The sequence below is a fragment of the Bubalus bubalis genome, chromosome X, assembly GCF_019923935.1.
Source record: "Bubalus bubalis isolate 160015118507 breed Murrah chromosome X, NDDB_SH_1, whole genome shotgun sequence".
Classification (NCBI taxonomy): domain Eukaryota; kingdom Metazoa; phylum Chordata; class Mammalia; order Artiodactyla; family Bovidae; genus Bubalus; species Bubalus bubalis.
The window spans coordinates 74892096-74917551 of NC_059181.1; the positions used below are offsets into that span (position 1 = coordinate 74892096).

The 25456-nt window shown below is 37.0% G+C and overlaps 1 protein-coding gene across 10 annotated transcripts in view; it reads left to right on the top strand.

The window, feature by feature from the left end:
- The window catches only part of LOC102398822, a 472058-nt gene that overhangs the window by 303959 nt on the left and 142643 nt on the right, over positions 1-25456 (top strand). For all 10 annotated transcript variants that reach the window (XM_044936730.2, XM_025276189.3, XM_025276191.3 and 7 more), the window contains one exon: positions 3740-3823. In XM_044936730.2, the coding sequence (XP_044792665.1) occupies positions 3740-3823 (84 nt within the window). The remainder of the gene's footprint in view (positions 1-3739; positions 3824-25456) is intronic.

Sequence of the window (25456 nt, forward strand, 5' to 3'; positions counted from 1 at the left end):
TCATCTCGTGTCAGCTCTTAAATTTTGTTTGGATATCATTCTCATATACACATATATTAACATTTAGCATTTTCTGTGCACCCATATGGTGTTGGTGCTCTCTTTCAGATTTCACTGCAAGATATATATTTTTTAATTTTCTCTTATTAGAAGTTCTTGTAGTATTCCTGACTCTTATGGCACTTTTCTTTCTTTTAGTATTCCTAACTCTTATGATGAATTACTTTTATACCAGTGTATCTACATTTCTTGACTTTATTGTTTAGTTCAACAAACATTTATGGAGCCCCCAGTTTGAGCAAGCTCTGGGAGGTGGTGATGGACAAGGAATTACGGTATGCTGCAGTCCATGGGGTTGCGGAGTTGGACACGACTGAGCAACTGAACTGAACTGAGCTATGGGCTCGGAATAAGGAACAAAAATAAATACCATATGGTTTCTGTCCTTGAAATATTAGCGGTTGATTTGTGAAAACTCTCTAGTTCCTAGTCTCAAGAAATCGCTTGTTCTTTTTAAAATGTTTTCGTGTCTTTTTACTAAAATATCATCAATACTGATTTCAAAACTGTCTCTTTAAGCACATTTTTGGTAACTGATTATATTACATGTCTGATAAAATTTAGAAACTAACATTGGAACAAGCTATTATGAAAAAAATGCTGAATTTTGTTGACTTTTATTAGTACTATAGTGTTACTATACTATACTCTTAGTTAACATAATAGATTTAAAGCAAAGGGGAAAAAATAGCTCTTTTTTTTAAGAAAAAAATATTTGTCAGCTAACCAAATGAAAACCACAAATGTTTAAGCACTAATCTATAGTCTTGAAATTGTACTGCTACTATAAGGGAAAAACATATCTGCTTATTTTTGTTGTTATAATCCAATTATATATATATTATATGGTCTATACTATTGTATTATATGATATAGTATGTGGAATAAAGATATTAGGTAATATGCTATAATATGAAACATAAAATGTTTTGTATATAATATATAATATTATATATCATATGATATATAATAGCATACAGTTGCATATGGCACACAAAGATTTAAAATGCTTTGTTTCTAGCCTGTATATGAGTTATTTTATTCCTTATCAAATAAAATTAGACTTTAGAGTTTATATTCAAATGATTTGATTTACTGCAACATATTTTTTAAGTTGTAGGAAGTAAAAAATGAAAATCTTTTCCCCAGAGGTAGTCACTGTTAACCATATATTGCATATCCTTTCTGACTTTTTCCAATTCATACACAAACCTGAAATTTGATTTTAATACCATATTATTTATTTCAACATAAGTCAAAAGAAATCTGAAGTGCAGAAAGACCCTTTTGTACTGAGCTGAAATAAGGTAAAATGTAGCCCACTCCATTATTTAAAGTTAGTGTCCCTTTCTTGCATCCACCTGCATCTTGAGGGCCAGTGTCACCTGTGTTATTCTTAGTATTCGACCTCAGAGTAGTAAAAACTGTGAATTTCTGTCTTCAACTCTCTCACTATATTTTAGTCAATTTTTAGTTCATGGCTACAATTTATCAAACCTGATAAAATTATGGTTGAAATGCTACTTTTTCTTTCTGAGATTTCTTTGTCTAAACAATAACCCATGAATTTCAATTTCAGCTGTTTAAAGGGTATTCAGCCTATCAAATTATCTCTAATCAATCCACATTTAGACTTTCTCTTGAGAAACCCTGCTAAGAATTAAAAGGGGATATTGCCACTATAACTATTAATTTCAACAAGTATGATAGAATTTAACTGACATTATGCTAAATGACTGAGGATAGTTTTAAGAACTAAGTTAAAGCACAATACTAGCTAATGTTCAAAGTAGGAAAGAATCAACAAAGTTTAAAATTATTTTTTATACATGCATTATGGTTGTGTTAGTTTTCAGTGAAATACTCTAAAGTCATGGGTACTCACTCAGCAAGGAAAATGGACTTGAATTCACAAAAGCATGTTTAAATTTTACTCCCCAATTTTTACATCAAGGACCCCACCAACATTTTTTTATTACTTGACACATGATATTTGGTGATCTCTTTCATATTCTGAAGACAAATACTGATAAGTATTAGAGTTTGTGAAGCCCACATACAAAACACTTTATTTGCATTATCTCATTCAATCTCCACAACAGCCATGTGAGGAAGATATTAATAGTATCCATATTTTACAAATAGGGACATCCTTGGTGGCTCAGATGGTAAAGAATCTTCCTGTAATGTAGACTTTGGTTTGATTCCTGGGTGAGAAGATTCCCCTGGAGAAGGGAATGGCTACCCAGTCCAGTATTCTTGCCTAGGAAATCCATGGACAGAGGAGTCTAGTGGGCTACAGTCTATGGGGTCGCAAAGAGTTGGATACAATTGAGCGACTAGCACTTTCATTTTACAAATAAGGAAAGGGTATTCAGTTTAATTTTTAGAGTTTAATTTCTAAAGAGTTTAATTTTCCCAAAGGTACACAGCTTATAAAATCAGAGCCAGGACTCAAAATCACTGGCTCCAAATGCCATGCATCAAAGAATGCTAAAAGACATAGGAAATTAATACTGGAAAAAAGTGAAAAGAGAAGGTAATTGGAAATTACCTGAGACAAATATTATCTGCTTCATAATATTATCATTGACAATTTTTAGTGCTGTTAATTCTGATATGAACTGATGTGTTCAGACTGTGTTAAGATCAAAGCTTTTCATATAATGTTAGATGTTAATATACTCAGCTTTGAAGTGGTAATAGGTATAATCTAATCTAGTTGATGTTCTAATCTAGTTACCCTCTAGTTGATTTTCTAATCTAACTCTATACCCTCTAGTCGATTTTTCACACATACAAATGCCCCATTTTTGACAAGTTCTTCTTTCCACTTGTACCCACTTTTTGAATTGTACTAATCTCGCATTTCTACCCAGGAATAGAATGAAATTTAAGATTTTCCAACATATTTGTATATAGTATATTTCTCCAAATATCCATATTAAGTAAAACAATATTAATATGACACTACTAAGAGATTTAATAGTCATAAGGACCTAAAAATAGAACCTAGCATGTAGTGTTATATTAAGATTGTTAAATAAATAAATCTATTATTATCATTATAATACAAATTTAGACTTCTATATTTATTAGTCTAGTTTAGTGATTGAATCTGCCTGCAATGCAGGAAACCTGGATTTGATCCCCGGGTTGGAAAGATCCCCTGGGGAGGTGAACGTCTACCTACTCCAGTATTCTGGCCTGGAGAATTCCATGGACTGTATAGTCATGGGCTCACACATTGTCAAATACAGCTGAGAGACTTTTGCTTTCACTTTCTTTAGTGACTGAACGTGTGGGCTCCAGCACCAAACTACTTGAGTTCAAATCCCAACTCCATTACTTACTACCTGTGTGACTTTGGCCAAGTTAATTTAATTCTCTGGCCTTGGTCTCCTCATCTGTTAAATGTGCTAGGGAACAGTACCTGCCTTGAAATTGTTGTGACAGTCAGAATTAACATAGAATAATGCCAGACATATAGGAAGTACTCAGTAAATGTTAACTGTTTGTACAATCATCATTGTACATGTGCACTGTTTGTGATCTAATTTTTTTTCACAAATATATTAAAAAGCTGATAAAGACGTCTGGGCCTTCTTTAACAATCTTGGCTTCCTTTTTATAGCACATTAGGCTTTATATTTCATGGGATTTTCACTTTTGCTTTTAGCCAATTGCCCTTGAGCCTGAAACAGTGAGTTTCTCAATGGAACATGGACCTGACTATGTTTCTCCAACTCAGCATCTATCAATGGTGAGTAGGTTGAATTCTCCATTGTGAATATTGAGAAGTTAACTATTGGGGGGAAAGATACAGAAACTTCAACACTTAAATAATATTCCATATGTAGTTTGAATTAAAGGATTTAGATATAATTTATTTTATTACAATATTATTTGAACTCAAATAGAATCATGCTACTATGGACTATAGTTAAGATTCCATATCAGTAGTCTTACAAGAACAATTCAGTATTTATTCATTTATTTATGTAATCATAATTTATTGAACAAACAGCCTGAGTGCTATTGATGCCTATCTGTGGTCTTTATTTCCTTCCCACATAAACATGGGCTAATATTCAATTTTTGATCCTGTTGACTCTTCTTTCCTTGAAACTTCATGTAACAATTATATTTTCTGTAACCTTCTTATTTTTTTCTAACTTCTCTGATTCTCAGTTGGTTTCTCCAGTTCTTATTCCTTAGTATGGCATATACACAACCCTTAAAGATAGAATACCCCCTCAAAATAAGATACCAACCAAATTTCCAATTTCAATCCCTGCAGCCTCTTGTCCTAGTCTACTAGCCATACCAGAATACTCCTACATCCTTAAATATTTCATATATTCTCACTCTATGATTTTTGTTCATATTTTTCTCAGTGCTCAGATTCCCTTCCAATCCCTTCTCTGAGTGATTATTTTTTATTGAAATATAGTTGACTTACAATACTATATTAGCTTCATGTGTACAGCACAGTAATTCAGTACTTTTATAGATTATACTCCATTAAAAGTTATTATAAGACAATGTCTATAATTCCCTGTGCTATATAATATATCCTTGTGCCTATTTTATACTTATTAGTTTGTATCTCTTAATCCTGTACTCCTAATGTGCCCCTCCACTTTTCCCTCTCCCCACTGATAACCACTAAGTTGTTTTCCATATCTGTGAGTCTGTTTCTGTCTGATTATATACATTCACTTGTATTACATTTAAGATGGTACATGTAAGTGATATGATACAGTATTTATCTTTCTCTGCCTGAGTTATATCACTAAGCATAACATTCTCTAGATCCATCCACCATAAAACTCCTAGAAAGACAGAGCACTCTCTGACATAAATCATAACAATATTTTGAGGCTCTTTCTCCTAAAGCAAAGGAAATAAAAGCAAAAATAAAAAAATTGGACCCAATTAAACTTAAATGTTTTTGCAGAGCAAAGGAAATCATTGACAAAATGAAAAGACAACCCACAGAATGCAAGAAAATATTTATACATTATGTGATAAACAAGGTGTTAATATCCAAAATATACAAACAGCTTATACAATTCATTACCAAAAAAACAACCCAATGAAAAATTGGACAGAAGACTTGAATAGACATTTTTCCAAAGAGGGCATACATGTGGATAACAAACACATGAAAAGATGCTCAGCATCACAAATTATTAGAGGGATGCAAACCAAAACCACAATGAAGTATCACCTCACACCTGTCAGTGGCTATCATCAAAATATCTACAAATAGCAAATGTTAGCCAGAATATGGAGAAAAGGGAACCCTTGTACACTGCTGGTGAGACTGTAAATTGGTGCAGCCACTGTTAAAAATAGTATGGAAGTTCCTTAAAAAAAAAAAAAAAAAACTAAAAATAAGACTAACGTATAAGCCAGCAATTCCATTCCTGGGCATATATATGGGGAAAAAAGTGAATACACTACTTTGAAAAGAAACATACATCTCATTGTTCATAGTAGCACTATTTACAATAGCCAAGACATGGAAGCAACCCCCAAAGTGCCCACCAACTGATGAATGAATAAAGATATGGTATATACATATTGAGTTGACCAAAAAGTTCATTCAGGTTTTTTGCTATGCTAAGTCGCTCAGCTGTGTCCAAATCTTTGTGACCCCATGGACTGTAACCTGCCAGGCTCCTCTGTCCATGGGCATTTTCCAGGCAAGAATACTGAAGAGGGTTGTCATGCACTCCTCCAGGGGATCGAACCCAGATCTCCCACATTGCAGACAGATTCTTTTGGTAACATGGAAAAACTTGAATGAGCTTTTTGGCTAAATTTGTGTGTGTGTGTGTGTGTGTGTATGTGTGTGTACACATCGAAATATTACTCAGTTATAAAAAATGAATTCTTCCATGTGTAGCAAGGTGAATAGACCTCAGGAATATTGTGCTTTGTGAGGTAAGTCAGACCAGTTAATTCTTATGTATTCTTCAACATTAAATTCAATGTCATTTCTCTTGTGACATCTTGCCTGACACCTCTGGATAGAACTAAGTAGCTTCTTCTTTCTGGTAATGTGACACTTTGTAAATAATACTTTCAAACAGCTCATCACACTGCATTCTAGTCAGTCTGTACCATCTTTTATTATTGATGTTTGTAATTACAGCAAATACCATAGTAATTTTCACGTTGTAGGAATGTAATGTTTGTTGATGGATGAATATGTGATTGAATGTATGTAGGTATAGATGAATGGATGGATGAATGGATGGGTTGTCAATGTCCTATACCATAAGGCCAAGCCAGAAAAACATGATAAAGTATGAGTAAACCAAAGGTATTATGTCATCCACTAGGTTTAGAGAATAGAAAAACAAAAGTGAAATCAAATTTTGATTAACACAGTGGGTTCTGATATTTTTATTCCGCTAAATCCATTATTTCTGCCAAAGGAAAGGAAACCTTATAATCCAGTCCTAATTATATGGGATCATTTACTCTTCCAGGAATATAAATACACAAGCACTATATCCTATAGTGTTTCTGGCCCCTCTGACAAGATCATAAAATAATTAAATTCTTCCAACTTCTACTCTTACATTCACAAAATCAGTTTACCACATTAATATAGCTATTCTCTTACCCGGATCCTGTCATTTATTTTGGAAACATCAAATAATATATAAGTACAAGAAAAATAAAATTGTTTAGATAATTAAATAGCAGCAACTTTACAGGTGATATCCAGAAATTCTTCACTTATGTTCCCAAAAAACATGAACCACAATATAGCATATTAAGAAACAAGAAATTTTTCTATCTAACCAGCTCAGTCTTCAGTTGAGACATGTAAACAAATGTTTGAAATTTTCTCATATATAAATTATAATATTGATTTATTAGATAATGAAAATACACAGTTGATTATAAGTATATAGGAACCTCATATTATCAGTGTTATAATAAAATATTTGAAAGACAGAAATAAATCCTACATTTTTCTTGCAAAATCGGAGTTATGCAGTATCAAGTAGCCACCTTTTAGGAGAAAATGTGGATGAAGTCCTAATTTAGTTTATTCATCATTAAAAGCTAAGTTATGAGGATCAAAAAAAAAAAAAAAAAAGAAGAAGTGTTAATCGCTCAGTTGTGTTTAACTCTTTGCAACCCCATGGACTGTAGCCCACCAGGCTTCTCTGTCCATAGAATTCTCCAGGTCAGAACACTGGAGTGGGTAGCCATTCCCTTCTCCAGGGCATCTTCCTGACCCAAGGACTGAACCAGACTCTCCTGCATTACTGGCAGATTCTTTATTGTGTGAGCCACCAGAAAAGACCAAAAGAGGCACTAATTAACATCTAATTCAGAAAGTATTACCATCAGTCATGTTTTTAAGTTGTGGCTGTTCCATACATTTTAGAAGTGCTTTTTGTTTGGAAGTTGCTAACTATATGTGTCTAAATGAGAATGTAAGCAAAAGCCATATGTGTGTGATAATGACACCTCAATTTACCTCTTTACAATCTCTTCACAAGAGATGTAAACCTAAGGGTATATAAAAAGAAATAATTGATGTAATCACTAAATTTATCTCTAGAACAATGAAAAAGTTTACTTTTCAGAAATACTGAAAGTTCCCATTCCATATGCTTTGTGAGTATAGTTACATGGCCTGTCAACTGTTACCAGTGAAACACTCAATGAAATGTAGGTCTAAAAATAAACAAATGGGACCTAGTTAAACTTAAAAGCTTTTGCACAAAGAAAGAAACTATAAGCAAGATGAAAACACATTCTTCAGATTGGGAGAAAATAATAGCAAATGAAGCAACTGACAAAGAATTAATCTCTAAAATATACAAGCAGCTCCCACAGCTCAATTCCAGAAAAATAAACGACCCAATAAAAAAATGGGCCAAAGAACTAAACAGACATTTCTCCAAAGAAGATATACAGATAGCTAACAAATGCATGAAAAGGTATTCAACATCACTCATTATCAGAGAAATGTAAATCAAAACCGCAATGAGGTACCATTTCACACAGGTCAGAATGGCTGCTATCCAAAAGCCATCGGCTGCTGCTGCTGCTGCTGCTAAGTTGCTTCAGTTGTGTCCAACTCTGTGCGACCCCATAGACGGCAGCCCACCAGGCTCCCCCGTCCCTGGGATTCTCCAGGCAAGAACACTGTTATGGGTTGCCATTTCCTTCTCCAATGCATGAAAGTTAAAAGTGAAAGTGAAGTCGCTCAGTCCTGTCCTACTCTTAGTGACCCCATGGATTGCAGCCTACCATGCTCCTCCATCCATGGGATTTTCCAGGCAAGAGTACTGGAGTGGGGTGCCATTGCTTTCTCTTATCCAAAAGCCTACAAACAATAAATGTTGGAGAGGGTACAGAGAAAAGGGAACCGTCTAACACTGTTGGTGGGAATGCAAACTAGTACAGCCACTATGGAGAACAGTGTGGAGATTCCTTAAAAAACTGGAAATAGAACTGCCAATACGACCCAGCAATCCCACTGCTGGGCATACACACCAAGGAAACCAAAATTTAAAGAGACACATGTATCCCAATGTTCATCGCAGCACTGTTTACAATAGCTAGGACAGGGAAGCAACCAGATGTCCATCAGCAGACGAATGGATGAGAAAGCTGTGGTACATATACACAATGCAATATTACTCAGCTATTAAAAAGAATGCATTTGAATCAGTTCTGATGAGGTGGATGAAGCTGGAGCCTATTATATAGAGTGAAGTAAATCAGAAAGAAAAACACCAATGCAGTATATTAATATATCAAATTTAGAAATATGGTAATGATGACCCTATATGCAAGACAGCAAAAGAGACACAGATGTAAAGAACAGTCTTTTGGTCTTGGTGGGAGAAGGCGAGGGTGGGATGATTTGAGAGAGTAGCACTGAAACGTGTATATTATCATCTGTGAAACAGATCACCAGCCCAGGTTCGATACATGAGACAGGGGCTCAGGGCTGGTGCACTGGGATGACCCAGAGGGATGGTATGGGGAGGAAGGTGGAAGGAGGGTTCAGGATGGGGAACACATGTACACCCATGGCTGATTCATGTCCATGTATGGCAAAAACCACTACAATATTATAAAGTAATTAGCTTTCAATTAAAGTAAATAAATTAATTTTAAAAAAGGAAATATAGGTCTAAATAATATTATAATAATAGCTACAACTTATGGAGTATTTACTGTGTGCTGTATACTATCATACTCACTTTATAAGTGATGATTTAATATTTTTGCTAATATAATAAATTCTATATTATACATTTATTTTTCTCCATTTTATATACAAAGAAACTGAGTAACATAGAGTCTAAGCAACCTGCCAAAAGTCACATAGCCATTAAATGGCAGGCAATCTGACTCCAGAGCTCATGCTCTTATGTGATATGCTACACTGTTTCTATGTTGCCTAGCTTTTGCCTACAGAATTGCTACAATGAGCTCCCTCCAAAACAAAGTTCCATTTGGTTCCTTGTTCTCTTGACAGAAAGGCTTGTAGGGATTGGCCTAGGTGAGGTTATGGAATTACTGGCAATTTTAGACTTAGCTAGGTTTCTGAATGGCCAAAGTACAGTGGTAAAATATTAAATACCTCCTTTAAGAGGCCATTTGTAATGAGGAAGTTTATATATTCTGTTCAATGAAAAGTTACAAGTCTCTAAAATTCTACTTTTACATTTTGTGATTCTTCCTGATGAAAACAGTTTTCATTATCCTTCATTCCATTATATTGTTATTGATTCCTGTAGTACTAATTGAAAAGCTTTTGTTACCTACTTTGCCTTAAAATATGCATAACTTTTAATTAAGTATAAAAATAACCAATAACACATCACTAGTGATTAGAATCAACTTGTGAGATGTCAGAAGGCCTCTGCCAAAATCAGTCAGTGAATTCTCAAGTGTATTCTTCTAATTTAAAACATCAACCACAGTTTTCTTCTATCCATATGTTAGTTGTGTGTCTATATGCTTTTGCTATATGTGTCCTTTTATCTCCCAAGAAGGCTTCTGTAACTTATTACAGCATATTTGAGTTTTCAAAAAAAAAAAAAGTATACTTTCCCTTGAGTGTTAATCATACTTTGTTAGCAAACCAAGTTTTATTGTTGCTGTTATTGTTGTTATATTACACAAAACATTGAACATACCCAATTAATTTTGTAGGTTATTTGGAAAGGTGGTACTTTGACAAGTCCATGGGGTGTGTTTATAAATTTAAAGTTTCATAGTCATTGTTCATAGATTTTTATACTATTCTTATATTTATTAATATTGATTATTTTTAAGTTCATTTAACTTCTAAACTGATCATCCATTTTATGCACTGCAAAGAGATTATTCTTTCTATAAATACTCACTTCAGTCCACCAACTCCTAGAGCTTGCTCAAACTCATGTCCATTGAGTCGGTGATGCCATCCAGCCATCTCATCCTCTGTCGTCCCATTCTCCCCCTGCCTTCAAACTTTCCCAGCATTAGGATCTTTTCCAATGAGTCAGTTCTTTGCATCAGGTGGCCAAAGTATTGGAGCTTCAGCATCAGTCCTTCCAATTAATATTCAGGACTGATCTCCTTTAGGATTGATGGGTTTGATATCCTTGCAGTCCAGGGGACTCTCAAGAGTCTTCTCCAACACCATTCTTCAAAAGCATCAATTCTTTGGTGCTAAGATTTCTTTGTAGTCCAACTCTTACATCCATACATGACTACTGGAAAAACCATAGCTTTTATTAAACGGACCTTTGTTGGTAAAGTAATGTCTCTGCTTTTTAATATGCTGCCTAAGTTTGTCATAGCTATTCTTCCAAGGAGCAAGTGTCTTTTAATCTCCTGACTTCAGTTATCATCTGCAGTGATTTTGGAGCCCCGAAAACTAAAGTCTCTCACTGTTTCCATTGTTGTTCCAGTATTTGCCATGAAGTAATGGGACTGGATGCCATGATCTTAGTTCTTTGAATGTTGAGGTTTTTTTTTTTTTTTGTTTGTTTTTTTAAAATTTTACATAATTGTATTAGTTTTGCCAAATATCAAAATGAATCCGCCACAGGTATACATGTGTTCCCCATCCTGATCCCTCCTCCCTCCTCCCTCCCCATACCATCCCTCTGGGTCTTCCCAGTGCACCAGCCCCAAGCATCCAGTATTATGCATTGAACCTGGACTGGCAACTCGTTTCATACATGATATTTTATATGTTTCAATGCCATTCTCCCAAATCTTCCCACCCTCTCCCTCTCCCACAGAGTCCATAAGACTGTTCTATACATCAGTGTCTCTTTTGCTGTCTCGTACACAGGGTTATTGTTACCATCTTTCTAAATTCCATATGTATGCGTTAGTATACTGTATTGGTGTTTTTCTTTCTGGCTTACTTCACTCTGTATAATAGGCTCCAGTTTCATCCACCTCATTAGAACTGATTCAAATGTATTCTTTTTAATGGCTGAGTAATACTCCATTGTGTATATGTACCATGGCTTTCTTATCCATTCATCTGCTGATGGACATCTAGGTTGCTTCCATGTCCTGGCTATTATAAACAGTGCTGCGATGAACATTGGGGTACACATGTCTCTTTCCCTTCTGGTTTCCTCAGTGTGTATGCCCAGCAGTGGGATTGCTGGATCATAAGACAGTTCTATTTCCAGTTTTTTAAGGAATCTCCACACTGTTCTCCATAGTGGCTGTACTAGTTTGCATTCCCACCAACAGTGTAAGAGGGTTCCCTTTTCTCCACACCCTCTCCAGCATTTATTACTTGTAGACTTTTGGATCGCAGCCATTCTGACTGGTGTGAAATGGTACCTCATAGTGGTTTTGATTTGCATTTCTCTGATAATGAGTGATGTTGAGCATCTTTTCATGCCAACTTTTTCAGTCTCCTCTTTCACTTTCATCAAGAGACTCTTTAGTTCTTCTTCACTGTCTGCCATAAGGGTGGTGTCATCTGCATATCTGAGGTTATTGATATCTCTCCCTGCAATCTTGATTCCATCTTGTGCTTCATCCAGCCTGGCATTCCACATGATGTACTCTGCATATAAGTTAAATAAGCAGGGTGACAATATACAGCCTTGACATACTCCTTTTCCTATTTGGAACCAGTCTGTTGTTCCATGTCCAGTTCTAACTGTTGCTTTTTGACCTGCATACAGATTTTTTCAGGAGGCAGGTAAGGTAGTCTGGTATTCCCATCTCTTTCAGAATTTTCCACATTTTGTCGTGATCCACACAAAGGCTTTTGCATAGTCAGTAAAGCAGAAGTAGGTGTTGTTTTTTTTTGTTTTTTTTTTTTTTGTTTGTTTTTTTTAACTTTCTTGCTTTTTTCGATGAACCAACAGATGTTGGCAATTTGATTTCTGGTTCCTCTGCCTTTTCTAAGTCCAGCTTGAACATCTGGAAGTTCTTGGTTCACGTACAGTTGAAGCCTGACTATAAATACTACTTCATTATAAAATCTCATTCTCCTACTCAAAACTTCATGACTCACCTGCACATTAACTCCAAATGCCTTTGCTAGTAAATCCAAACCATCTACCAAAACACCCACACTATTTTTTCAGTATCATATTACTTATTTTTGTTTTTGTTTTGTTTTGTTTGCCTTCTTTTGTTTTCTATTCCTACCATAATGGGATTCATACTCTCCTTGGAATTCACAATATGTATTCTTAGCATTCTGCCTTTGCTAAAATCACATAATCTCTGAAAATGTCAAACAGCGTTTCAGGTTTAAAAATAAAATAAAATAAAATAAAAACACTTTTATCTCTGATTATGTGAATTCTCTTTCTTAAAAACAGATCTCTACCATTTCCATGAGTTCTTTTCTCACCATTCCATCTCTTATAACTGTCACAAAACTTTATATTCATATATAGTACCACTTTGTGTGCTCAGATGTGTCTGATTCTTTGCCACCCCATGGACTATAGCCCACCAAGTTCCTCTGTCCATGGAATTCTCCAGGCAAGATTAATGGAATGGGTTGCCATTTCCTTCTCCAGGGAATCTGTACAACCCAGGGATCAAACCAGCATCACTTGCATCTCTTGCATTGTCAGGTGGGTTGTTTACCACTGCACCACCTGGGAAGCATATATTCATATATTACATTGTACTATTTCTCTTTGTTAAGCAGACTTAGGGTCCTTCAGAGAAAATATATTTCTGATTTAAGAGAATGCCTATAGCATAATGAACATGAATGTTTGCCATTTTATTCACTAGTCTAGTAGATTCTTATCAACCACTTTAGGCATTACAGTGGAAAGAAAAGCCAATTAGGAGTTAAGAGATCAGGATAATCGTCCTGACTTGGTCACAAATTTTACATAAAACAGATCATTTATATAAATCTTATTTTTCCCTCTCAAATACCTTTTCAGTGAATGGTGATAATGATTTCTATTCTACTTAATAATTTTGAGGTCAGGCTTGAATGTGGTTATTTATTGGAAAATTTTTTGAAAAATTATAAAGTATTATATAAATGCAAGAGATAGTTATATATAAGATGTATTCCCTGAAAGTCATTTTATTGACCAGAGTATTTAAAAAAAATGTACTTTTTATAAGTACATTATTTTCTGCTACAAAACTTTTCTCAAAGTACCAATATTGAAGTGAAATTACAAGGACTTTGGAAAGCCTATATTCAATGTATTTTCTTATCTACTAGTTGACCAGCAAAGTGGACATGAGAATATACCGGGTTTCCATGTTGAGACACAAAACAATTTATCTCTGACAAAATTCAACCAATAACTTAACTATTTATGCTGTACACTGAGAATTAAAGTCTTGAATAAGCTGAGTCTATAAGAGTTAGTAATGTTGTAAGGACAGGGCTTTGCAGAATCAGTATTAAGAAAATTTTCCTATAATACACATAGAAGGTCAATAGTTTGTAATATATTTCTTGCAAAGTGAATTCGGGAAAATTCTGAAAGTCTATAGTAAATAAAGGAATCCATATCCAATGAAAAGGTCATAAAAGACTTTGTGAATTTATATATATGAGTGCAAAGTAAAGCATATTAAAATATATATATATCAGAAAAACTTGGTTATAATTCAATAGATGATTCAATATATATATATATATATTCAATATATATATATATTTCAATATATATATATATATAATTCAATAGATAGATGAGACTATCAGTGAATGTACCACTCCATACACATTTGCTTTAGCTATATAGTAGTGTTGTTGTTGTTCAGTCTCTCAGTCAAATACAACTCTTTGCAACCTCATGGATTGCAACAGGCCAGGCTTCCCTTCCTTCATCATCTCCCAGTTCAGTTCAGTCACTCAGTCGTGTCTGACTCTGTGTGAACCCATGAATCACAGCATGCCAGGACTCTCTATCCATCACCAACTGCTGGAGTCCAACCAAACCCATGTCCACCGAGTCAGTGATGCCATCCAGCCATCTCATCTTCTGTCATCCCCTTCTTCTCCTGCCCTCAATCTTTCCCAGCATCAGGGTTTTTTCAAATGAGTCAGCTCTTCACATAAGGTGGCCAGAATATTGGCATTTAAGCTTCAACACCAGTCCTTCCAGTGAACACACAGGACTGATCTCCTTTAGGATGGACTGGTTGGATCTCCTTCCAGTCCAAGGGACTCTCAAGAGTCTTCTCCAACACCACAGTTCACAAACATCAATTCTTCGGCACTCACCTTTCTTTATAGTGCAACTATCACATCCATACATGACCACTACAAAAACCATAGCCTTGACTAGATGACCTTTGTTGGTAAAGTAATGTCTCTGTTTTTAATATGCTGTCTAGCTTGGTCATAACTTTCCTTCCAAGGAGTAAGCGTCTTTTAATTTCATGGCTGCAGTCACCATCTGCAGTGATTTTGGAGTACAGAAAAATAAAGTCAGCCACTGTTTCTCCATCTATTTGCCATGAAGTGATGGGACCGGATGCCATGACCTTAGTGTTCTGAATGTTGAGCTTTAAACCAACTTTTTCACTCTCCTCTTTCACTTTCATCATGAGGCTCTTTAGTTCTTCTTCACTTTCTGTCATAAGGGTGGTATCATCTACATATCTGAGGTTATTGGTATTTCTCCCAGAAATCTTGATTCCAGCTTGTGCTTCTTCCAGCCCACCGTTTCTCATGATGTACTCCGCATATAAGTTAAATAAGCAGGGTGACAATATACAGCCTTGACGTACTCCTTTTCCTATTTGGAATCAGTCTGTTGTTCCATGCCCATTTCTAACTGTTGCTCCCTGATCTGCATGCAGGTTTTTCAAGAGGCAGATCAGGTGGTCTGGTATTCCCATCTCTTTCAGAATTTTCCACAGTTTATTGTGATCCACACAGTTAAAGGCTTTGGCATAGTCAATAAAACAGAAATAGATGTTTTTCTGGAACTCTATTGCTTTTTGGATGATCCAGTGGATGTTGACAATTGGATCTCTGTTTCTTCTGTCTTTTCTCAAACCAGCTTGAACATCTGGAAGTTCACGGATCATGTATTGCTGAAGCCTGGCTTGGAGAATTTTAAGCATTACTTTACTAGCATGTGAGATGAGTGCAATTGTGCAGTAGTTTGAGCATTCTTTGGTATTGCCTTTCTTTGGGATTGGAATGAAAACTGACCATTCCCAGTCCTGTGGCCACTGCTGTTTTCTAAATTTGCTGGCATATTGAGTGCAGCACTTTCACAACCTCATCTTTCAGGATTTGAAATAGCTCAACTGCAATTCCATCACCTCCACTAGCTTTTTTCATAGTGATGATTCCTAAGGCCCACTTGACTTCACATTCCAGGATGTCTGGCTCTAGGTGAGTGATCACACCATCGTGATTATCTGGGTCATGAAGATCTTTTTTGTACAGTTCTTCTGTGTATTCTTGCCACCTCTTCTTAATATCTTCTGCTTCTGTTAGGTCCATACCATTTCTGTCCTTTATTGAGCCCATCTTTGCATGAAATGTTCCCTTGGGATCTCTAATTTTCTTAAAGAGATCTCTAGTCTTTCCCATTCTGTTGTTTTCCTCTATTTCTTTGCGTTGATCACTGAGGAAGGCTTTCTTATCTCTCCTTGCTATTCTTTGGAACTCTGCATTCAAATGGGTGTATCTTTCCTTTTCTCCTTTGCTTTTCACTTCCCTTCTTTTCACAGCTATTTGTAAGGCCTCCTCAGACAGCCATTTTTCTTTTTTGCATTTCTTTTTCTTGAGGATGGTCTTGATTCCTGTCTCCTCTGCAGTGTCACGAACCTCCATCCATAGCTTATCAGCCACTCTATCTGTCAGATCTAGCATCATCTCCCAGGGCTTGCTATACTCATGTCCATTGAGTCGGTGATGGCATCCAACCATCTCATCCATTGTCATCCCCTTCTGCCTTCAATCTTTTCCAGCATCAGGGTCTCTTCTAATGTGTCAGCTCTTTGCATCAGGTGGCCAAAATATTGGAACTTCAGGTTTCAGCACCAATAAGCCCTTCCAATGTATATTTAGGATTGATTTCCTTTAGGATTGACTGGGTTGATATCCTTGCAGTCCAAGTTACTCTCAAGAGTCTTTTCCAACACCACACTGCAAAGCATCAATTCTTCAGGGCTCAGCCTTCTTTATGGTCCACCTCTCACATCCATACATAACTACTGGAAAAAAACCATAGCTTTGACTAGACTGACCTTTGTTGGCAAAGCAATATCACTGCTTTTTAATACATGGCCTAGGTTGCTCATGGCTTTTCTAGCAAAGAGCACGCGTCTTTTAATTTCATGGCAGCAGTCATTTTCTGCAGTCATATTGGAGCCCAAGAAGATAACATCTGTCACAGTTTCCGTTGTTTCCCCATCTATTTGCTATGAAGTGGTGGGACTGGATGACATTGTCTTATTTTTTTGTATGTTGAACTTTAAGTCAGCTCTTTTACTCTCCTGTTTCACTTTCATCAAAAAACTATTTAATTCCTCTTTGCTTTCTGCCATAAGGGAGGTGTCACTTACATATCTGAGGTTATTGATATTTCTCCCAGTAATCTGGATTCCAGCTTATGCTTCATCCAGCCTGGCATTTTTCTTGATGTACCATGCATATAAACTAAGCAGGGTGGCAATATACAGCCTTGTTGTACTCTTTTTCCAATTTGGAATCAGTCCATTGTACCATGTCTGGTTCTAAATGTTACTTCTTGACCTGAATACAGGTTTTGCCAAAGATAGGTAAGGTGGTCTGGTGTTCCCATCTCTTTAAGAATTTTCCATGGTTTATTTTGATCTGTAGTCAAAGGCTTTGGCGTAGTCAATAAAGCATAAGTAGATGTTTTTTCTGGAATTCTCTAGCTTTTTCTATGATCCAACACATGTTGGCAGTTTGATCTCTGGTTCTTTTGTCTTTTCTCAACCCAGCTTGTATATCTGGAATTTTCGGTTCACATACTGTGGAGGAATACCTGGAATGAGTTGGGGTTTCAAAGCAAGAATGCTGAAGTGGTTGCCATTCCCTCTATAGTGGGCCACATTTTGTCAGAAGTCTCCATGATGACCCTCTGTCTTGCTTGGCTCTACACGGCCTGACTCATAGTGTCATTGAGTTAGGCAAGGTTGTGTTCCATGTGGAGCAGGCCATAGCAATCCTACTTAGAATTTTAACAGAGGAGTATCAGTGAATAACCACCACTCATCTGAGAATGAAATTAATTAAATGAGTTAATTTGGACTTAATGGAATCTTTTATTTTTTAGAATGTGGAAAATCACTTGCATATAAGCAATTCACAGCCCTTTCTGCTTCAGTCCTTCTGCTTTTGCAAGCCGAAATCATCCTTTCCACAGTCCAGGAAGATAAGCTACTTGGGACAGCTGGATTTTAATAACACCCTTATGAATTGGGTCTGTAAAGAATCTGCCTGCAATGCAGGAGACCCAGGTTTGATCCCTGGGTTAGGAAGATCCACTGGAGAAGGAAATGGCAACCCACTCCAGTATCCCTGCCTGGAAAATCTCATGGACAGAGGAGCCTGGTGGGCTACAGTCCATGGGATCACAAAGAGCCGGGTATGACTGAGCCACTAACACTTACTTATGAGTTGGGTAATTAGGATTGTTATTGTTGTTGTTCAGCCACAAGGTCATGTCAGACCCTATGAGCCCATGAACTGCAGCACAGCAGGCTTCCCTGTCTTTAACTATCTCCCAGAGTTTGCTTAAACTCATGTCCATTGAATCAGTGATACCATTAAACTCTCTCCTTCTCTGTCACCCCTTCTCTTCTTGCCCTCAATGTTTCCCAGCATCAGGGTCCTTTCCAGTGAGTTGACTTTTCTTCAGGTGGCCAATGTATTAGAGCTTCAGCTTCAGCATCATTCATTCCAATGAATATTCAAGACAGATTTCCTTTAGAATTGACTGGTTTGATCTCCTTACAGTCCAAGGAACTGTCAAGAGTCTTCTCCAACACCACAGTTCAAAAGCATTACTTCTTCAGTACTCAGCTTTCTTTGTAGTCCAACATTTACATCCATACATGGCTATCTGAAAAACCGTAGCTTTGACTATATGGACCTTTGTCAGCAAAGTGATGTCTCTGCTTTTTAATACACTATCTAGGTTTGTCACAACTTTCTTCCAAGGAGCAAGCCTCTTTTAATTTTGTGGCTACAGTCAACATCCACAGTGACTTTGGAGCCCAAGAAAATAAAACCTGTCACTGTCACTTATGATAAACACCCTCAAAAATCAGTAAATTTAGTTCTTCTTTCATATTTTGTTTAATCAGGATAGAGTCCTAAATACTAATATCAGAAAGCACAAATTGGGCACATGGATATTACACTAAATACTAATATCAGAAAGCACAAATTGGGCACATGGATATTACAGGTTGAATCCATGCTGAAAAACAGAATTTGTAAGGCAGACTACTATTGCACTTCTTGATAAAGGCGAACTAAACAGTGTGCATTAATTTTGCATTTGATATGATATGTGGTTTTCTCTTTTATTTGGAAAATATTCTAGCACTTAGAAAAGATGAATGTAAATTTAATCAATGGTCATGGGGAAAGTCCATGATGCCATTTGTTTTTATTCTTAATTTAAACTTCTTTATTTTGTATTGGATACTGGAATAAAGAGGTAAGAGAAACCCAAGTAAGATGGTAGGCACTGAGAGAGGGCATCAAAGGGCAAACAGACTGAAACTGCAATCACAGACAACTAGCCAATCTGATTTCAAGGACCACAGCCTTGTCTAACTCAATGAAACTAAGCCATGCCTTGTGGGGCCACCCAAGATGGCCAGGTAATGGTGGACAGGTCTGACAGAATGTGGTCCACTGGAGAAGGGAATGGCAAATGACTTCAATATTCTTGACTTGAGAACCTGATGAACAGTATGAAAAGGCAAAAAAATAGGACACTGAAAGATGAACTCCCCAGGTCAGTAGGTGTCCAATATGCTACTGGAGATCAGTGGAGAAATAACTCCAGAAAGAATGAAAGGATGGAGCCAAAACAAAAAAACAAACAAACAAACAAACAAAAACAGTTGTGGATGGCCCTGGAGACAGAAGCAAGGTTCGATGCTGAAAAGGGCAATATTGTGTAGGAACCTGGAATGTTAGGTCCATGAATCAAGGCATATTGGAAATGGTCAAACAGGAGAAGGCAAGAGTGAACATTGACATTCTAGGAAGCAGCAAACTAAGATGGACTGGAATGGGTGAATTTAACACAGATGCCCGTTTTATCTACTACTGTGGGCAGGTATCCCTTAGAAGAAATGGAGTAACCATAATAGTCAACAAGAGTCCGAAATGCAGTACTTGGATGCAATCTCTGAAACAACAGAATGATCTCTGTTCGTTTCCAAGGCAAACCATTCAATGTCACGGTAATCCAAGTCTATGCCCCAACCAGTAATGCTGAAGAAGCTGAAGTTGAATGGTTCTATGAAGACCTACAAGACATTCTAGAACTAACACCCAAAAAAGATGTTCTTTTCATTATAGGGGCCTGGAATGCAAAAGTAGGAAGTCAAGAAACACCAGAAGTAACAGGCAAATTTGTCCTTGGAGTATAGAATGAAGCAGGGCAAAGGCTAATAGAGTTCTGCCAAGAGAACGCACTGGTCATTAGCAAACACTCTTTTCCAACAACACAAGAGAAGACTGTACACATGGACATCACCAGATGGTCGAAACTAAAATCAGATTGTTTATATTTTTTGTAGCCAAAGATGGAGAAGCTCTATATAGTCAGCAAAAACAAGACTGGGAGCTGACTGTGGCTCAGATCATGAATTCCTTTTTGCCAAATTCAGACTCTAATTGAAGAAAGTGGGGAAAAGCACTAGGCAATTCAGGTATGACCAAAATCAAATCCCTTGTGACTATACAGTGGAAGTGAAAAATAGATTTAAGGATCTAGATATGATAGACAGAGTGCCTGAAGAACTATAGACAGAGGTTCATGACATTGTACAGGAGACAGGAATCAAGACCATCTCCAAGGGAAAAAAAAAAAAAAAACATGCAAAAAAGCAATTTGTCTGTTTGAGGAGCCCTTACAAATAGCTGTTAAAAGAAGAGAAGCAAAAAGGAATGGAGATAAGGAAAGATATAAGCATTTGATTGCATAGTTCCAAAGAATAGCAAGGAGAGATAAGAAAGCCTTCCTCAGCAATCAATGCAAAGAAATAGAGGAAAGCAATAGAATGGGAAAGACTAGAGATCTTTTCAAGGAAATTAGAGATGGCAAGGGAATATTTCATGCAAAGATGGGCTCAATGAAGGACAGAAATGGTATGGACCTAGCAGAAGCAGAAGATATTAAGAGGTGGAAAGAATACACAGAAGAACTGTACAAAAATATCTTCATGACCCAGATAATCATAGTGGTGTTATCACTCACACTCACCTAGAGCCAGACATCCTGGAAAGTGAAGTCAAGTGGAACTTAGGAACATCACTATGAACAAAGCTAGTGGAGGTGATGGAATTCCAGTTGAGCTATTTCAAATCCTGAAAGATGATGCTGTGACAGTGCTGCACTCAATATGTCAGCAAATGTAGAAAACTCAGCAGTGGCCACAGGACTGGAAAAGGTCAGTTTTCATCCCAATCCCAAAGAAAGGCAATGCCAAAGAATGTTCAAACTGCTGCACAATTGCACTCATCTCACATGCTAGTAAAGTAATGCTCAAAATTATCCAAGCCAGGCCTCAGCAATATGTGAACCATGAACTTCCAGATGTTCAAGCTGGTTTTAGAAAAGGCAAAGAAAAAAAAAAAAAAAGAAAGAAAGAAAGAAAGAAAAGGCAAATAAACTGGAGGTCAAATTGCAATCATGCGCTGGATCATTGAAAAAGCAAGAGAGTTCCAGAAAAACATCTATTTCTGCTTTATTGACTATGCCAAAGCTTTTGACTGTGTGAATCATGATAAATTGTGGAAAATTCTGAAAGAGATGGGAATACCAGACCCCCTGACCTGCCTCTTGAGAAACCTGTATGCAGGTCAGGAAGCAACAGTTAGAACTCTACATGAGTCAACAGACTGTTTCCAAATAGAAAAAGGAGTATGTCAAGGCTGTATATTGTCACCCTGCTTATTTAACTTATATTCAGAGTACATCATGGGAAACGCTGGGCTGGAGGAAGCACAAGCTGGAATCAAGATTTCTGGGAGGCATACCAGTAACCTCAGATATGCAGATAATACCACCCTTATGGCAGAAAGTGAAGAAGAACTAAAGAGCCTCGTGATGAAAGTGAAAGTGGAGAGTCAAAAAGTTGGCTTAAAACTCAACATTCAGAACACTGAGATCATAGCATCCAGTCCCATCACTTCATGGCAAATAGATGGGAAAACAGTGGCTGACTTTATTTTTATGTGCTCCAAAATCACTGCAGATGGTGACTGCAGCCATGAAATTAAAAGACGCTTACTCCTTGGAAGGATAGTTTTGACCAACCTGGAAGGCATATTAAAAAGCAGAGACATACATCAACATTAACCTGCCACAGGCAATGTATGACAAAACCAATACAATATTGTAAAGTAATTAACCTCCAATTAAAATAAATAAATTTATATTAAAAAAAAAAAAAAAAGCAGAGACATTACTTTGTCAACAAAGGTCCGTATAGGCAAGGCTATGGTTTTTTCCAGTGGTCATGTATGGATGTGAGAGTTGGACCATAATGAAAGCTGAGCACCGAAAAATGGATGCCTTTGAAGTGTGGTGTTGGAGAAAACTCTTGAGAGTCCCTTGGACTGCAAGGAGATCCAACCAGTCTATCCAAAAGCTGAACAGTCCTGGTGTTCATTGGAAGGACTGATGTTGAAACTGAAAATCCAATACTTTGGCCACCTGATGCGAAGAGCTGACTCATTTGAAAAAACCCTGATGCTGGGGAAGATTGAGGGCAGGCATAGAAGGGGACAACAGAGGATTAGATGATTGAATGGCATCACCGACCTGATAGACATGGGTTTGGGTGGACTCCGGGAGTTGGTGATGGACAGGGAGGCCTGGTGTGCTTCGGTTCATGGGGTTGCAAAGAGTCAGACATGAGTGAGCAACTGAACTGAACTGATTGGATAGTAGCTGATTAACAATATAGTGATATTTTCAGGTGAACAGTGAAGGGACTCAGCCATGTTGCTGTTATTGTTCAGTCGCTAGATCATGTTCGATTCTTTTCAGACCCCATGAATTATCCATGGGATTTCCCAGGCTGAATACTGGAGTTGGTTGCTATTTCCTTCTCCAGGGGATCTTCCTGATCGAGGAATATAACTTGTGTCTCCTGCATTGGCAAGTGGATTCTTTACCACTGAGCCACAAGGGAATTCCCAGATTCAGCCATACATAGACATATATGCATTCTCCCCAAAAATCCCCTCGGGTGAAGGCTGACACATAATATTGAATAGAGTTCTATGTGCTATATAGTAGTCCCTGGTGAGTTATCCTTTTTAAATATAGCAGTGTATACGTGTCAATCCAAAACTCCCTAATCATCCCTTCACCCCATGCCTTTCCACAGCAGCCATAGGTTGTTCTCTATGGTCTGTGAGTCTCTTTCCTATTTTGGAATAAATTTGTATCGTTTTTTTTTTTTTTTTTAATCTAGATCCATCCATGTTTCTCCAAATATCATAGTTTCATTTTCTTTAATGGCCGAGTAATATTTCATTGTGCATATGCACCACATCTTCTATATCCATTCCTCTGTCGATGGTCATTTAGGTTGCCTATGTGTGTTGGCTGTTGTAAACGGTGCTGCAATGAATATTGGGGTGCATGTAACCTTTTGGATCATGTTTTTCTCTGGATATATGCCCAGAAGTGGTATTGCAATATCATATGGTAAGTCTTTTTTTTTTTTTTTTTTTTTTTTAAGGAACATCCATACTATTTTCCATAGTGGCTCTACCAATCTACATTCCCCCCGAACAGTTTAGGAGGGTTGCCTTCTTTCCAAACCCTCTTCACCATTTTTCATTTGTGGATTTTTGATGATGGCCATTCTGGTTGATATGCAGTAATATCTCATTGTAGTTTTGGTTTGCATTTCTCTACTGATTAGCAGTGTTGAACATCTTTTCATGTGACTTTTGGCCATCTGTATGTCTTCTCTGGAGAAGTGTCTGAGTGTTCTGCCCATTTGTTAATTGGGTTTTCTGTTTTGATGCTGTTAAGCATCATGAGCTGTTTGCAAGTTTTAGAGACTAATCCCTTCTCAATCACATTATTTGCAAATATTTCATGCCAGTCTGTAGGTTGTCTTTTTGTTTTGTATATTGTTTCTTTTGCTATGCAAAAGCTTTTGAGTTTAAGTAGTTCCAATTTCTTATTTCTGTTTTTTATCCATTATTCTAGGAGACAGAACAAAAAAGACATTTTACTGTGATTTATGTCAGAGAGTGTTCTTTCTATATTTTTCTCTGAGAGTTTTATTGTTTCCAGTCTCACATTAAGTCTTTAAAACATGTTCGGTTCATTTTTGTGTATGGTGTTAAACAATGATCTAATTTCATTTTTTGGCATGTTGTTGTTGTTCAGTTGCTCAGTCATGTCCTACTTTTTGTGACCCCATGGACTGCAGCACACCAGGCTTCCCTGTCCTTCACCATCTCCCGAGCTTACTCAAACTCATGTCTATTGAATTGGTGATGCCATCCAACCGACTCATCCCCTGGAATTCCCTTCTTTTCCTGCCTTTAATCTTTCCCAGCATCAAGGTATTTTCCAGTGAGTTGGCTCTTCACATCAGGTGGCCAAAGTATTGGACCTTTAGGTTCAGCATCAGTCCTTCCAATGAATATTCAGGACTGATTTCCTTTAGGATTGACTGGTTTGATCTCCTTGCAGTCCAAGGGACTCTCAAGAGTCTTCTCTAACACCACAGTTCAAAAGCATCAACTCTTCAGTGCTCAACTTTCTTTATAGTCTAAGTCTCACATCCATACGTGACTACTGGAAAAACCATAGCTTTGACTAGACGGACCTTTGTCTGTAAAGTAATTTCTCTGCTTTTAAGTATGCTGTCTAGGTTTGTCATAGCTATTCTTCCAAGGAGCAAGCCTCTGTTAATTTCTTGGCTGCAGTCACCATCTGCAGTGATTTTGGAGCCCAAGAAAATAATTTCTGCCACTGTCTCCATTGTTTCCCCATCTGTTTACCATGAAGTGATAGGACTGGTTTCCATGATCCTGGCATTCATGATTCCGGCTTGTGTTTCATACAGCCCAGTATTTTGTATGATGTACTTGGCATATAAGTTAAATAAGCTGGGTGACAGTGGCAGTATACAGCCTTGACATACTCCTTTCCTAATTTTCAACCAGTTTGTTGTTCCACATCTGATTTAATTGTTGCTTCTTGACCTGCATAGAGGTTTCACAGGAGGTAGGTAAAATGGTCTGGTATTCCCATCTCCTTAAGAATTTTCTGTTGTTTGTAGTGATCCACAGAATCAAGGCTTTAGCATAGTGAAGCAGAAGCTGTCCAGTTTTCCCAGCCCCACTTGTTGAAGAGACTGTTTTTGCAGCATTGTGTAGTCTTCCCTCCTTTGTCAAATATATAGTGACTATAAGTGCCTGGGTTTATTTCTGGATTTTCTATCCTGTTCTATTGATCACATTTATTTTTATGCCTGTAAAGGCTGAGCACCTTTACATCTATATTTATGTTTTGATGACTGTAGCTTTGTAATATAGGGAGCCTGAGTCCCCAGCTCCGTTTTTCTTTCTCAACATTCCTTTGGCTCTTTGGGGTCTTTTGTGTCTCTATACCAATTTTAAAGTTTTTGTTCTAGTTTTATGAAAACTGTCATTGGCAATTTGATAGGG